The sequence below is a fragment of the Rhinopithecus bieti genome, unplaced genomic scaffold, assembly GCF_001698545.2.
Source record: "Rhinopithecus bieti isolate Rb0 unplaced genomic scaffold, ASM169854v2 scaffold_15136, whole genome shotgun sequence".
In the NCBI taxonomy this organism is placed as follows: Eukaryota; Metazoa; Chordata; class Mammalia; order Primates; family Cercopithecidae; genus Rhinopithecus; species Rhinopithecus bieti.
Window position 1 is genome coordinate 1,750,229 of NW_016808217.1, and position 12,577 is coordinate 1,762,805.

Below are 12,577 nucleotides of genomic sequence, written 5' to 3' on the forward strand. Positions count from 1 at the left end.
TAGAAAGTGAAAAAATATTTTTGTGATGGCTATAAGATCATTAGTTGCCTGAAACTATTTGAAAACAGTTCTATCTAATGAGGTATCAAGAACTAAAGCAGCTGTTTTGGGTTGAAAGTTTTAAAAACTGCTTTATCTTTAAAAAACAAGAACAACAAACAAAGCTTCTGAAACATTTAAGGAGTTCTGTTATTCCCTTACCTTTGAGTCCGCAGACAATCCAAGCTACGGTAGCAGAAGCACAGCTGGAAAACTGCTTCTAAAATAAGCACCACAAAATTTTATCCCAGATTGGACCATTTAACCCCAACCATCAAACCTCCACCCTTGAGGGAACTCCACAAATTCCAGGCTTATTTGCTGACTATGTACTTCTTAGGGAGAGTTGTTCTTCTAATAAAAACTAAAATTCCATTAGTGAAATCTTTAAAAAACCAAAAAGGTTATTTTTAAATCCTCAGTATTTCTGTTCTTGGCTTTGTTTATTCCTTCTAGTTACCACAGCTAATTAGGCTTTTGACTTGAGAGGTTATTCGCCTCAATCTGGTTCTGCCTCAGTTTTTCCTCACTGGTAACATGTGCTATCCGTGATTTATTGCAGAGAACACAGCCGACCGACTACACGTCCCGTTATTTTCTTCACATGCACAATGGATAAAACAATGAGAGTGGCACAGTCACTTGGCATCACGGTAATTCTTAGAAGAACGCCAGTCATACCAGAGACCATTTCATTGATTTTTTTATTAGGGCAAGTGCATGTTGTGTAACGTATTTCACTTGCAAGTATGAAAGATGAGGGATCTCTCTCTCTATGTGGGCCGCTCCCGGGGTCTGGTCACAATATGCCACCACAGTGGGGGCAAATCACCTTCCTTTCGGGCAGGGGGCAAAGCTTCAGTTAAAGGACCACCAGGTGGCGTTTCCTCCTGCAGCTGCTTAACCTAGAAGGAGGCAAGGAAGGAATCATTACCAAAGGAATCTGATTGAATATAAAAATCTGTTTGCTGCAGTGAAGGGTCAGCTTTGTATCTATGGTGTGTCACTGACATGACACACTGTTTGATCACAATATTGAAAAGTGTTTTTCACATATACCTGCTTTATTTTCATACCCACACTTTCAGAAAAGTCTCCTTAAGGGTTGTCCCATTCTTCTAAACAGTAAAGCCTATTCTTCCTCCCTCCTATTCTTCCCCCCACCCCTTTTCATCACCTCATTATCTGGACCTCCTCTTACTCTGTAGACAAAAACATGACAACTATCATTCCTATTCTCCTTGTCACAGTCCCCACCCACTGACCAGAAAACATTTATTTTTGTGTCTCAGCTAAGTGTTCTCCAAAAGCACCATTAAGAAACCTCAGTTCATAATATGTTGGGGATGTTCATTGTAAGCCCCCTTCCTAGCAACCAAGGACAAAAATAAACCACAAAATCACAGGTAAAAATATGCCCAGTTCTGCCAAATGCTGCCCTACTACTTCCAGTTCTAGTTATAGCCAAGATAAATGTCCTAACAGTGGATAACCCATTCTGGATTGTGGCTGCCCTCGGCCTCCAGTCACATGTGCTGCTTAATAATGCTGAAGTGATGGCATATGTAAAGGAGGAATTGTTGAGGTTATCCCAGTGATCAGTTGCAGAATGAACCCGTGGCTCACTATGAATATACTTCCGGCTTCTAAACGGTGAGACATTTCTGACAAAACACTGCCCCCTTTGGCCACAGTGCCCTTCCTTCGGGTCCCCCTTGGCCAAACACTTGCAAAGGTCAATATCCTTAGTGTTATCACCAGAACCAGCACAACTTCCAAATCATGAATTCAAATACCCCACTGTCCAACCACACTCTCCCTTTCCCACTGACTTGTTTAAATGCCTCCTTGAAACTCAGAGAGACTACATTTCACAGGCCCTCCCAACTTGGCCTTCCCTCTCTGCATATGCCCCCTGGCTTGACTTTGTGGTTTTTCAATCCAGCTTAGATTCCATCATGACAATGGCTTCCTCTCCAATAACCTCAAGTCCCTTGTCACTCTCTCTGAGCAACAGACAAACCGAACCACACACCCTCAGGCCTGTGCCCATATAGCTTAGTATTGCTAAAGAGAAAAAAGACACTGGAGCACATCGGAGTCATTACTGACTAACCACTCCCAACCTCAAATGGGCCTTCGCCACCTGGCCATCCTAGTACTCTCCAGCAAGCTCTTCCTCTCCCCATGACTATCACACCTTCTCCCCATGACCATCACATATTCTCCAAACATGCTGCACCCACTCGTTCTGGGCTTTTCCTCTTATTTCACTAAAAAAAAAATAAAAATAAAAAGCTATTACACAAGTCTGTCATCTTCAAAACTTCCAACCCAAATTTATATATAATCTTTTGCCCAATTATAATGGACAAAGAATCCTTTCTCCTTTTCTTCTTTCTCTACACTCTCTCCTAAAGATTCCATACATCTCTCCATGGCTTTTAAAACTGAAAACTCCCAAGTTTCTGTTTCTAGGCCAAATCTCTCCTGGGAGTTCCAGATTTCCACATCTAAAGCTGGCTTCTGACATCTGCACTTGGCATGTCACAGGATTCTCAAACTTCACCCTTCCAAAATCAATTCTCGATTGCTGCTCTGACACCTGTACCCCCTTCCCCAATCTTCCCTATCTTGGTAAAACATCACCAAACTCCAGATGTTAAAGCTTCAAACCCAGAAACCATTCTCTCTCTCTCTTTTTTTGAGATGGAGTCTTGCTCTGTCGCCCAGGCTGGAGTACAGTGGTGCAATCTCAGCTCACTGCAACCTCCACCTCCTGGGTTCAAGCAATTCTCCTGCCTTGGCCTCCCAAGTAGCTGGGATTACACGTGTACACCACCACGCCCGGCTAATTATTTGTACTTTTAGTAGAGACAGGGTTTCACCATGTTAGTCAGGCTGGTCATGTCCTGACCTCAAGCTATCACCCACCCACTTTGGCCTCCCAAAGCACTGGGATTACAGGTGTGAGCCACTGCACCCTGCCCCGGAAACCATTCTTGATTCCTCCCTGTCCCTTGCCCACCCTCAACATCCAGTCAGTCATCACATCCCTCCAAATGATGTCCTGAGTAAATTTCCTTCCATATCCATTTCATCCACCCTAGTGCTGATCATGACAACCTTTTGACTAAACTTCTGCAATAATCCTAGAAGGGTCTCTCTGCTTCTTCTCTTCCCCTCTCCAATATATTCTTCACACTACAGCAAGATTGAGCTTTTAAAAATATAACTGACCATTCTAACATGAATCAAAATCAAAGACAAAGCCAAAAAGACCAGGGAATGCACTTTAACTTACTTGTAAGGTGGTTATAAATGTTAAACTGATACACTTAGATACCACAGTATATCTGAGAAGTAAGGGCCCAGAGTAACTGTCATGGCTGGAATCTGGACCTCTGCATGTGGGGAGCAAAACTTGACTCCATCTACATAGCTAAGGAATACTGAAGTACAAGTAGAACGCACCTCTCGTTCCCAGCTTTCCCTCCGCAGTTTCTTCCACTGTTCTCTCTTGGCAAAGTAATCAGGATACATTGCCTTCTCAGAAGGATGCCAGTCATCTAAGCACCATTCTGGGAGCTGTCAGGAGAGGAAATCATGGTATCAATCCACAGGACACACTTACCTATCCCTGATAGGGCCTGCTCAGGAGATGTAAGACAAAGATCAAGGTACATTTTTATTTTTATAACCACTGCAACTACCAGACTGTTTCCAACTCTAAGCAAGGAACAGCAGAGGATAAGCAGGAACCAATAATAAAGGAAAATGCCTTAGAGTCAAAGACGGTGCTAAAAAATAGCACCATCGTCAGTCCAAGGAGAATTGGCTTCATTCCTCACCTACCTGCCTTCTCTAAATATCCAGAGTAGTCTTATATTACTTGGAACTCTTAGAGTATCTGAGAAATATTAAGCATCAATCCAAGTTGGTTAACTTTAAAGTCTAAAACGAACTTTGTTATAGCAAAAAGTATACTGTACGACCTTAAATCTGAAAGTCTTAATGACATCTCAGAGAAAACTGACACCTAAAAAACAGTACTGGCACACCTTAGAGATACTGCGGGTTTGGATCCACACCGCTGCATATATAGCAAGTATCACAATAAAGCAAGTCACAAAATGGTTTTGGTTTCCCAGTGCATATAAAAGTTATGTTTATACTATACTATAAAGTGTCCGATAGCATTATGATGTCTGTTGAGATGTAGTCTCCTGGTGAAGATTTTGTGAATATTGATTAAATAACAAAGGACTTGGAATAGTACAACTTAGTTGATAAAGCAGTGGCAGGATTTGAGAGGATTCACTCCAATTTTGAAAGAAGTTCTTCTGTGGTTAAAATGCTATCAAATGGCATCACATGCTATAGAAATATTTCGTGAAAGGAAAAGTCAATTGATGTGGCAAACCTCACATAATATACATAAAAAATGTACCTAATTTAAAAATACATTATTGGTTGGGCGAGGTGGCTCCTGCCTTTATTCCCAGCCCTTTGAAGGCTGAGGTAGGGAGATTCTATGAGGGTGGCAGTTCGAGACCAGCCTGGACAACATAGCAAGACTCCATCTCTACAAAAAATAAAATAAATTAGCTAGGTGTGGTGGTGTGCACGTGTATTCTTAGCTACTTGGTTGGCTAGGACAGGAGAACTGCTTGAGCCCAGGGGGTCCAGGCTACAGTGAGCTATGATCATGCTATTGCACTCCAGCCTGGGCAACAGAGGGAGACCGTTTTCAAAACAAAAACAAAAGAAATACGTTACTGATAAAAACTGCCAACAATCATCTGAGCCATCAGAAAATCAATCTTTTTACTGGTGGAGAGTATTGTGTCAATGCTGATGGCTGGTGACTAAACAGGGTGATGTTTGCCGACGGTTGGAGTGGCTTTGGCAATTTCCTAAAATAACAATGAGGTTTGCCACATCAATTGACTCTTCCTTTCACCAAACACTTCTATAGCATGTGATGCCATTTGATAGCATTTTACTCACGGAAGAACTTCTTGCAAAATTGGAGTCAATCCTCTCAAACCCTGCTGCTGCTTAATCAACTAAGCTGATGTACTATGTGAAGTCTTTTGTTACCATTTCCTCAGTGTTCACAAAATCTTCACGAGGAGACTCCATCTCAAGAAACCACTTTCTTACTCATCCATAAGAAGCAGCTCTTCATCTGTTCAAGATTTATCATGAGATTAGAGCAATTCAGTCACGTCCTCAGGATCAACTTCTATTCTGGCTCTCTTGCTATTTCCACAACTTCTGCAGTTACTTCCTCTGCTGAAGTCTTGAGCCCTTCAAAGTCATCCACAAGGGTTGGAATCAACTTCTTCCAACCCCATTAAAGCTGACATTTTGATCTCTTCCCATGAATCATAAATATCCTTAATGGCATTTAGAATGGTGAATTCTTTCCAGAAAATTTTACTATGCCCAAATCCATCAGAGGAATCAATATCTATGTCAACTATAACTGTGCAAAAATATATTTCTTAAATAATAAAACTTGCAAGTTGAAATTACTCCTTGATCCATGGGCTGCAGAATGCATGTTATGTTAGTAGACATGGTAGCAGGTCTCGACAGTGGGTTTAAAAGATTCAGTAAACCATGTTGTACACAGATTTGCCGTAACTCAGGCTTTGTTATTCCATTTCTAGGGCACAGGCAGAGTAGGTTTAGCATAATTCTTAAGGGCCCCAGGATTTTCAGAATGGCAAATGAACAATGGCTTCAACTTAAAACCACCAGCTGCATTAGCCCCTAACAAGAAAGTCAGCCTGTCCTTGAAGTTTTGAAGCCAGACATTGACTTCTCTCAAGGTATGAAAGTTCTAGATGGTATCTTATTCCAAAAAAAGGCTACTTCATCTCCACTGAAAATCTGTTGTTGAGTACAGCCACCTTCATCAACTATCTTAGCCAGCTTTTGTGTAATAATTTGCTGCAGCTTTTCCATCAGCACTTGTTACTTCACCTTGCACATCTGTGTTACAGAGATGGCTTTTTTCCTTAAACCTCATGGACCAACCTCTACTAGCTTCCAACTTTTTTTCTGCAGCTTCCTCATCTCTCTCGGCCTTCACAGAAATGAAGAGTTAAAGACTTACTCTGGATTAGGCTTTGGCTTAAGGGAATATTGTAGCTGGTTTGATCTTTTGTCCCAACAACTAAAACATTCTCCATATCAGCAATAAGACTGTTTCACTCATCATTTGTGTGTTCACTGGAGCAGCACTTTTAATTTCCTTAAAAAACCTTTAGTTTCCTTTACATTCACAACTTGGCTAACCAGCAGAAAAGGACTAGCTTTCTGCCCATCTTGGCTTTCAACATGCCTTCCTCACTCAGCTTAATCATTTCTAGCTTTTGATTTAAAGTAAGAGATGTGCAACAGATGTGAGAGACATGTAACTCTTGCTTTCACTTGAACACTTAACAGGCTATAGTACGAACATTAATTGTCCTAATTTCAGTGTTGCTGTGTCTTAGGGAATAGGGAGCCCTGAGGAGAGGGATAGAGGCAGGGGAACTACTGGTCGGTGACAGTCAGGACACACACATTTATGGATTAAGTCTGCTGTCTTATATGGGCATAGTTTTTATGCCCCCAAACAATGACAATAGTAACATCGAAGGTGACTGATGACAGTTCACCACAACAGACAGAGTAATAATAAAAAAAGTCTGAAATCTTGCAAGAATTGCCAAACTGAGAACCAGAGACAGGAAGTGAGCACACGGTGTTGGAAAAATGGTGCCCAGAGACTCACTCAGCACAGGGTTGCCACAAACCTTCAATCTGTAAAAACACTTATCTGCCAAGCACAATAAAACAAAATGCAATAAAATGAGGTAGGCCTGCATCTGACAACTGTCAGGAAAGAAGTCTCCTAGCTACCCCTTGAAGGGCAAGTGATTTCTAAGGCTGATGTCTGGGACTGAAGAAACAAAATCCATCTCTCAGAAGGCAGTCATCATTGTAATTCTCGCCTACCTTGTAGCAATCGTATCTCTCATAGGAGGTGCCCCCAGGAGAGTCAGGGAAGATGTACGGCTGTGGATGCTGACGGTACCAGAATTCTTCCTCAGCCTCCTTCAGCAGCTGGGTGGCCTTCATCATATCCTTTTCATTCTTATGTTCTTCAAACCGGGCTCTCAGCAAACAAGCAAAGTATCGGTATTTGTCTCTTAAACCAAAATGATTTTGAAGATTAGAAATGTTACCTACTCACATGGTCAGAGTTGCTGTCTGACAGGAGGCTGCACTCCTGACACCTTCTGGATGGGCAGTAGACCTCCCCCAACCCTCCTAATGGAGCAGCCGTATCATCATGGCTGCTTCCTCTATAGCCCACCAAACAGCAGCAGCAAAAAAATAATGTATTAAATATATACCCTAACCATTTTTCTCCTCTTACATCCAACAATGGAAAGCGGATTTAAACAAAAAAAAAAAAAGAATTTGCAAGAGAAAAGCTATAACCTCTGTAGGATCATTCAACATTCATCGAATGACAACTTCCATTTCCTTCTATCTTGTGCTAGTCACTATGCTAAATTCTGGAGATACAAAGATGAATAAGAAAGGTGTTACTTAGCGGAAACAGTATTGCTTAGTTCATACAGAACTGGGTTTGTATCCTGACTCTGACACTAGCTGCATAACCTTAGGCAAGTTAAAGTCAAGTTCTAAAGAAACTGGGCAAAGATCAGCTAGGAGGTTTTGACAATAATCTAGGACACAGATGACAAGGGCCTGAAAGTAGGGAGCTGTGATGGTGACAGGAGACAGGAGAGACATTTAGAGACATTTAGACTTCCAAGTTATGAGAATAGGCTCTGCAATCAGACTGTGTAGGCCTGAATCTTAGCTCTGCCACTACTAGTTGTGTAACCTGGGGTAAGTTAATGTCTTCTGGCAAGGTGCAGTGGCTCATGCCTATAATCCCAGCACTTTGGGAGGCTGAGGTGGGTGGGTGGGTCACCTGAGGTCAGGAGTTCAAGACCAGCCTGGCCAACATGGCAAAACCCTGTCTCTACTAAAAATACAAAAATTAGCCGGGCATGGTGGTGGGTGCCTATAATCCCAGCTACTTGAGAGGCTGAGGCAGGAGAAGCGCTTGAACCCGAAAGATGGAGGTTGTGGTGAGCCAAGATCGCGCCTTGCACTTCAGCCTGGGCAACAAGAGCAAAACTCCGTCTCTTGTAAACATTCAATAAGATAAACACACTTTAAAAAGTGCCTGGTACATCCCAAGTGTTCAATAATGTCAGTTACTAATACCATACTAGAAAGAGAATTTACAAAAACCAGTATTGAATTATACATGGTGTATGAGTATGTGTGTTATTGGCAAAGGAGTAAGGAGCAAATACTTGAGATCAATTCTGAGACTTGAAGCTCAGTAACTAAATTACTAATAATACCATTAGCGGAGGCAGGAAATTTGGGAAAAGAGTCAGAATGGGGAGTGATAGGAAAACAAGTTTGATTTCAAAGAATTTAGATAAATTGAGTTTGAGAGAACAGTTAGTGATCTTTTCAATTTTTTTTTTTATTATTATTTTTTGAGACAATGTTTCACTCTTGTTGCCCAGGCTGGAGTGCAATGGGGCGATCTTGCCTCACTGCAACCTCTGCCTCCCAGGTTCAAGCGGTTCTTCTGCCTCGGCCTGCCAAGTAGATGGGATTACAGGCACCCACCACCACACCTGGCTAATTTTTGTATTTTTAGTAGACGGGGCTTCACATGTAGGCCAGGCTGTTCTCGAACTCCTGACCTCAGTTGATCCATCCACCTCAGCCTCCCAAAGTACTGGGATTACAGGCGTGAGCCACCATGTCCAGCCAACAGTCGGTGATCTAACAAACAATTTGAACTACAGCTCTAGAGACAAATGAGCGCAGGTGGTGACTCAAGTCCCAGCACTAAATGAGGCTGCCCAAAGTACATACAGCAACATAGTAAGCCTAGGATGGAACCACAGAGAACAGCACAATGAGGGCAAATGGAGGAAGAAATTAAGGCAAGGATTGAGAAAAAATGTCAGATCTTAAAAATGCTGAGCCATAGCTGTCACAGTAGCTAGTTTATATCATCTTCCTCTAGGACTATGGACTTTAGTATTCCCAGCTGTAGTTCAGTATTGCTTGAATTCTTTTTTTCATGTTTAACTTTTTTTGACACATAATAATTGTACCTATCTACGGGGTACATGTGATATTTTAATACATCCATATAATGTATAATGATCAAATCAGGGTGATTTGGATATTCATCACCTCAAACATTTATCATTTGTGTTGGGATACCTGAATCCTGGATGGCTCAACTTCCTTCATCATCAATTTGTTCACATGTCCATTTTCCCCACTAATCCATGAGCTGTTGCAGCTCAAAAATTGATTACTAACATTTATATATTTAGCATAGAGCACAGAATCTGAATTGCAAATTCTGTCAAATAAATAAATAGGGAAAACTCAAGGAAGAAACTAACAATCCCATCACATTGTACTTGGCCATCTTCCTGCCAAATCAAGAGAAGTATGTCAGTGACTTTCTAATAGTCACATACATGCAATCTGGGCTTCGAGGATACCCTGTGCAATTCTTCCAGGCCTACTCCATTTTCCATGGAGTTTTTTCCCAGAAGCCCTTCTTATAAGATAGGTTTGGGGAGTTGTAAGACTGGAGTGGAGGCCTGGCACTCACACATCTTTGGTTGTCAGCCCACGCTGCATTGAATTTAGGTTATTAAAATCTACACTATGCTCTAACACTAGTCTCAGATGGATAGAGAAGGAAAGAGAATTATGTAAGAGGTGAAAAAGATGTAAAGGTAATGAAAAGGACTAGATGAAGCTAAAAAGAGAAAAGCTAATGGGAGGGGTGGGCGAATGATGATGCTCTGGAGTAAGACCTAAATTTTAACCCTGGCTCAGACACTTACAAACGCTATCACCTTGAGCAAGTTACTAGCTGTGCTTACCTCCGTATCTGTAAAATAAGCTTAAGATAATTCCTAACTCCTAGAGTTTTGCTGACTAAAGAAAATAATGCATAGCTTATTGCTGTTAATATTGGAAAGCAGAATATCGTGAAGAAAACGATTATTTAGCGAGCGCTGGACCCATGACAATTACAATTTTAGGCGCATTCCTTTATTTCACTTAATCTTCCTGCGACCCTCTGCGCTGGTCCTGCGTCCGTTTCACTGAACAAAAAGCTGAGGCCCAGACCCGATAAGCAACTCTACAAGATCTCCCGGCCATGGGTGGAGAAGCCTGGATTCGAACCCGAGTCTAAGGACAGGATTCTGTGGAGCGAGAGGCCACCTTCCAATTCCGTCCCGAAGTCATTGAACCTCCCGGTACCCGGGGGCCTCTCTACCTCCACGGGGCCTCCAGGATCACCTCCCCGAGTCCTGGGTCCCCATTCCTTACCTGTGGACGCACCACGACTCGAGGTGGCGCAGCGCCCGCTTGTAAAGCCGCAACACCTTCTGCTGATGGGTCAGGTAGGCCCCCGACGCCAATAACGCCATGACTGCGCTGACCTTTCCCGGCCGCGGGGACAGCCGGGAATCCGTAGGCCTGCGGCAGCTGACGTAACAATGCCAGCCGGAAGGGCGGAACAGCCGGCGGCCACTTCCGCTTCCGCCGGGGAGGTCTCCGATCCGCAGTCATGGGTCGCTTCAAGTTTGTCGGTAAGAGGAGCATTTTCCACGCCCTTGGGTCTTTTTGACTTGTCCCAGGCGTTGTTCACCAAGGTCACAGGACCCAGGAATTGCGCCTTCCGGCTTTGTAAGGGTTGAAAGGGCCGCTCAATGGAAGAGGGCGCGGGGAGGTTTCTGGGTGCTGGTAATGTTCTGGTTCTTGATCTAAGTCCTGGGTTCACGAGGGTGTGTTTATTTGTAAAAATTAACAAGCCAAGCCCTACAGTTATGATTTTGTGCTCTTTTCAACATCTGTAATATATTCTGTTTTTAAAAAAGAGAAAAAACTCCAAAAAGGCCAATCACTGTGTTCCCATTCATCCCACGTGCACCTCCCGGCCCTTCCCCTCTGCCTTGGCAGAGAGGATGACCGCTTTTAGGAACCAATTCACTCAACCTTTCATTCGTTCATATCATAGTTAATGAGCGCCTCAAGTGGGCCTGGCACTGGCCTAGAAACAGAGCACAAAGCTCTCAGTTCTACGGTCATCACCATCTAGTGGAGAAACTAGAGAACACAAGTAGTGGAGAGAAAAAAATTCTGTACTTGGCAAGTACAATGATCCAGTCAGCATCGGTAGAACAAGAGAGCGAGAATGCTGCCGGGATTTAAATGGGCATGGTCCTCGTCTTTGTGGGGTTTCCAGCTACTTGAAGGTGGGAAATGACAGTGATCACACCTCTGCTTTAGCACGGTAACGTTGATAGCTATTATGTAGCTTTTGTGGGAAATAGGGAGAGGTAGGGAATCATTTCAAGACTTAAACTAGGGTAATGGAAAAGAGAGAAATGGAAGAGATGTGTGCAGCATTTAGCAGCTGAGTGTTCATGGCCGGTAGTAGAGAGTGAACAAAGATGACTCAGGGTTTGGAAAAATACTGAAATATGAAATGGAAGCATGACTAGTTTGGCGGTGAGGAGAGGTACCCAGGTCCATTTGGATTAGGTTAAGTTTGAGATAATTATAGGACATCCAGGTAGAGATATCTGGGCAATTGGGAATGTGGTCTGGCAATTAAGAGATAAGGATTATACATTTACATCTGAGAGTTATTTAATCAGTATTTTTTTTTTCAAAGACATTGTGCTAAGTCCTGTGGAACTGTAAAATCTAGTGGTGCGGTTTTCAGACTGGAGACCTAAGACCTATGTACTGTACAGTCAAAAGCAAACGCAGGGAAGAATATGTTAAGTGCCAGGAAAAAGGTTTTGAAATTGCTGTGGGAAAGCCTGGAGTAGGGATTTGGGGAGGGGTCCTCAAATAAGACATTGCCGTGTCTTAGCCTTTCCGTCCTAACGTTTGATATAATTGATGAGGGAGATGGAATAAAGAGCCATGAAGTACTCCATAAAGAAAGGCCACATAACTTTTTAAAAGTGTGTTTATGTTATACAACTAAATCCCTGCCTCAAATTAATGTCTTAAATCCATCCTCCATGTAGACTCCATTTTGGTGTATCTAAAACTCAAATCAGCTACATGTTTCTTTTGCTTCGAATTTCTCATTCTCAGGATAGTCTAAGTACTTTCAGACCATACAAAGCCCTTCTGTTGGCCAGTCTTTTCTAGCCCATCCCTGGACTGCTCTATAAACACTTGTGCATGCTGTTTGTTACCTCTGACAAGGTTTTAGAGTGGCAGTTTGGGGCCAAAATATTCCCTCTGCCTACCAACCCTGTTGCCTGTCTGCCTACCTGCCCTGTTGCCTGTCTGCCTACTTACTCCTTAAAACTTATACCACATTATTTATAATTAAATATGAGTCTGTCTTTCCCACGAGATCAAACTCTTAAGGCAG

The 12,577-nt window shown here is 42.6% G+C and overlaps 2 protein-coding genes across 2 annotated transcripts in view; one reads left to right on the top strand and one right to left on the bottom strand.

Annotated features, from left to right (window-relative positions):
- Window positions 1-724: 724 nt before the first annotated feature.
- Window positions 725-10,694, bottom strand: NDUFB9 (NADH:ubiquinone oxidoreductase subunit B9). The gene is made up of 4 exons (XM_017885932.1): window positions 10,507-10,694; window positions 7,054-7,246; window positions 3,514-3,627; window positions 725-944 (listed from the first exon to the last, which is right to left on the bottom strand). The coding sequence occupies exons 1-4, from the start codon at window positions 10,605-10,607 to the stop codon at window positions 813-815; spliced, it is 540 nt and encodes a 179-aa protein (XP_017741421.1). The 5' UTR covers window positions 10,608-10,694; the 3' UTR covers window positions 725-812.
- TATDN1 (TatD DNase domain containing 1) overlaps window positions 10,666-12,577 on the top strand; it is a 51,806-nt gene continuing 49,894 nt past the window's right edge. The window contains exon 1 of the mRNA XM_017885919.1: window positions 10,666-10,769. Within this exon, the coding sequence (XP_017741408.1) occupies window positions 10,748-10,769 (22 nt within the window). The 5' untranslated portion in view covers window positions 10,666-10,747. The remainder of the gene's footprint in view (window positions 10,770-12,577) is intronic.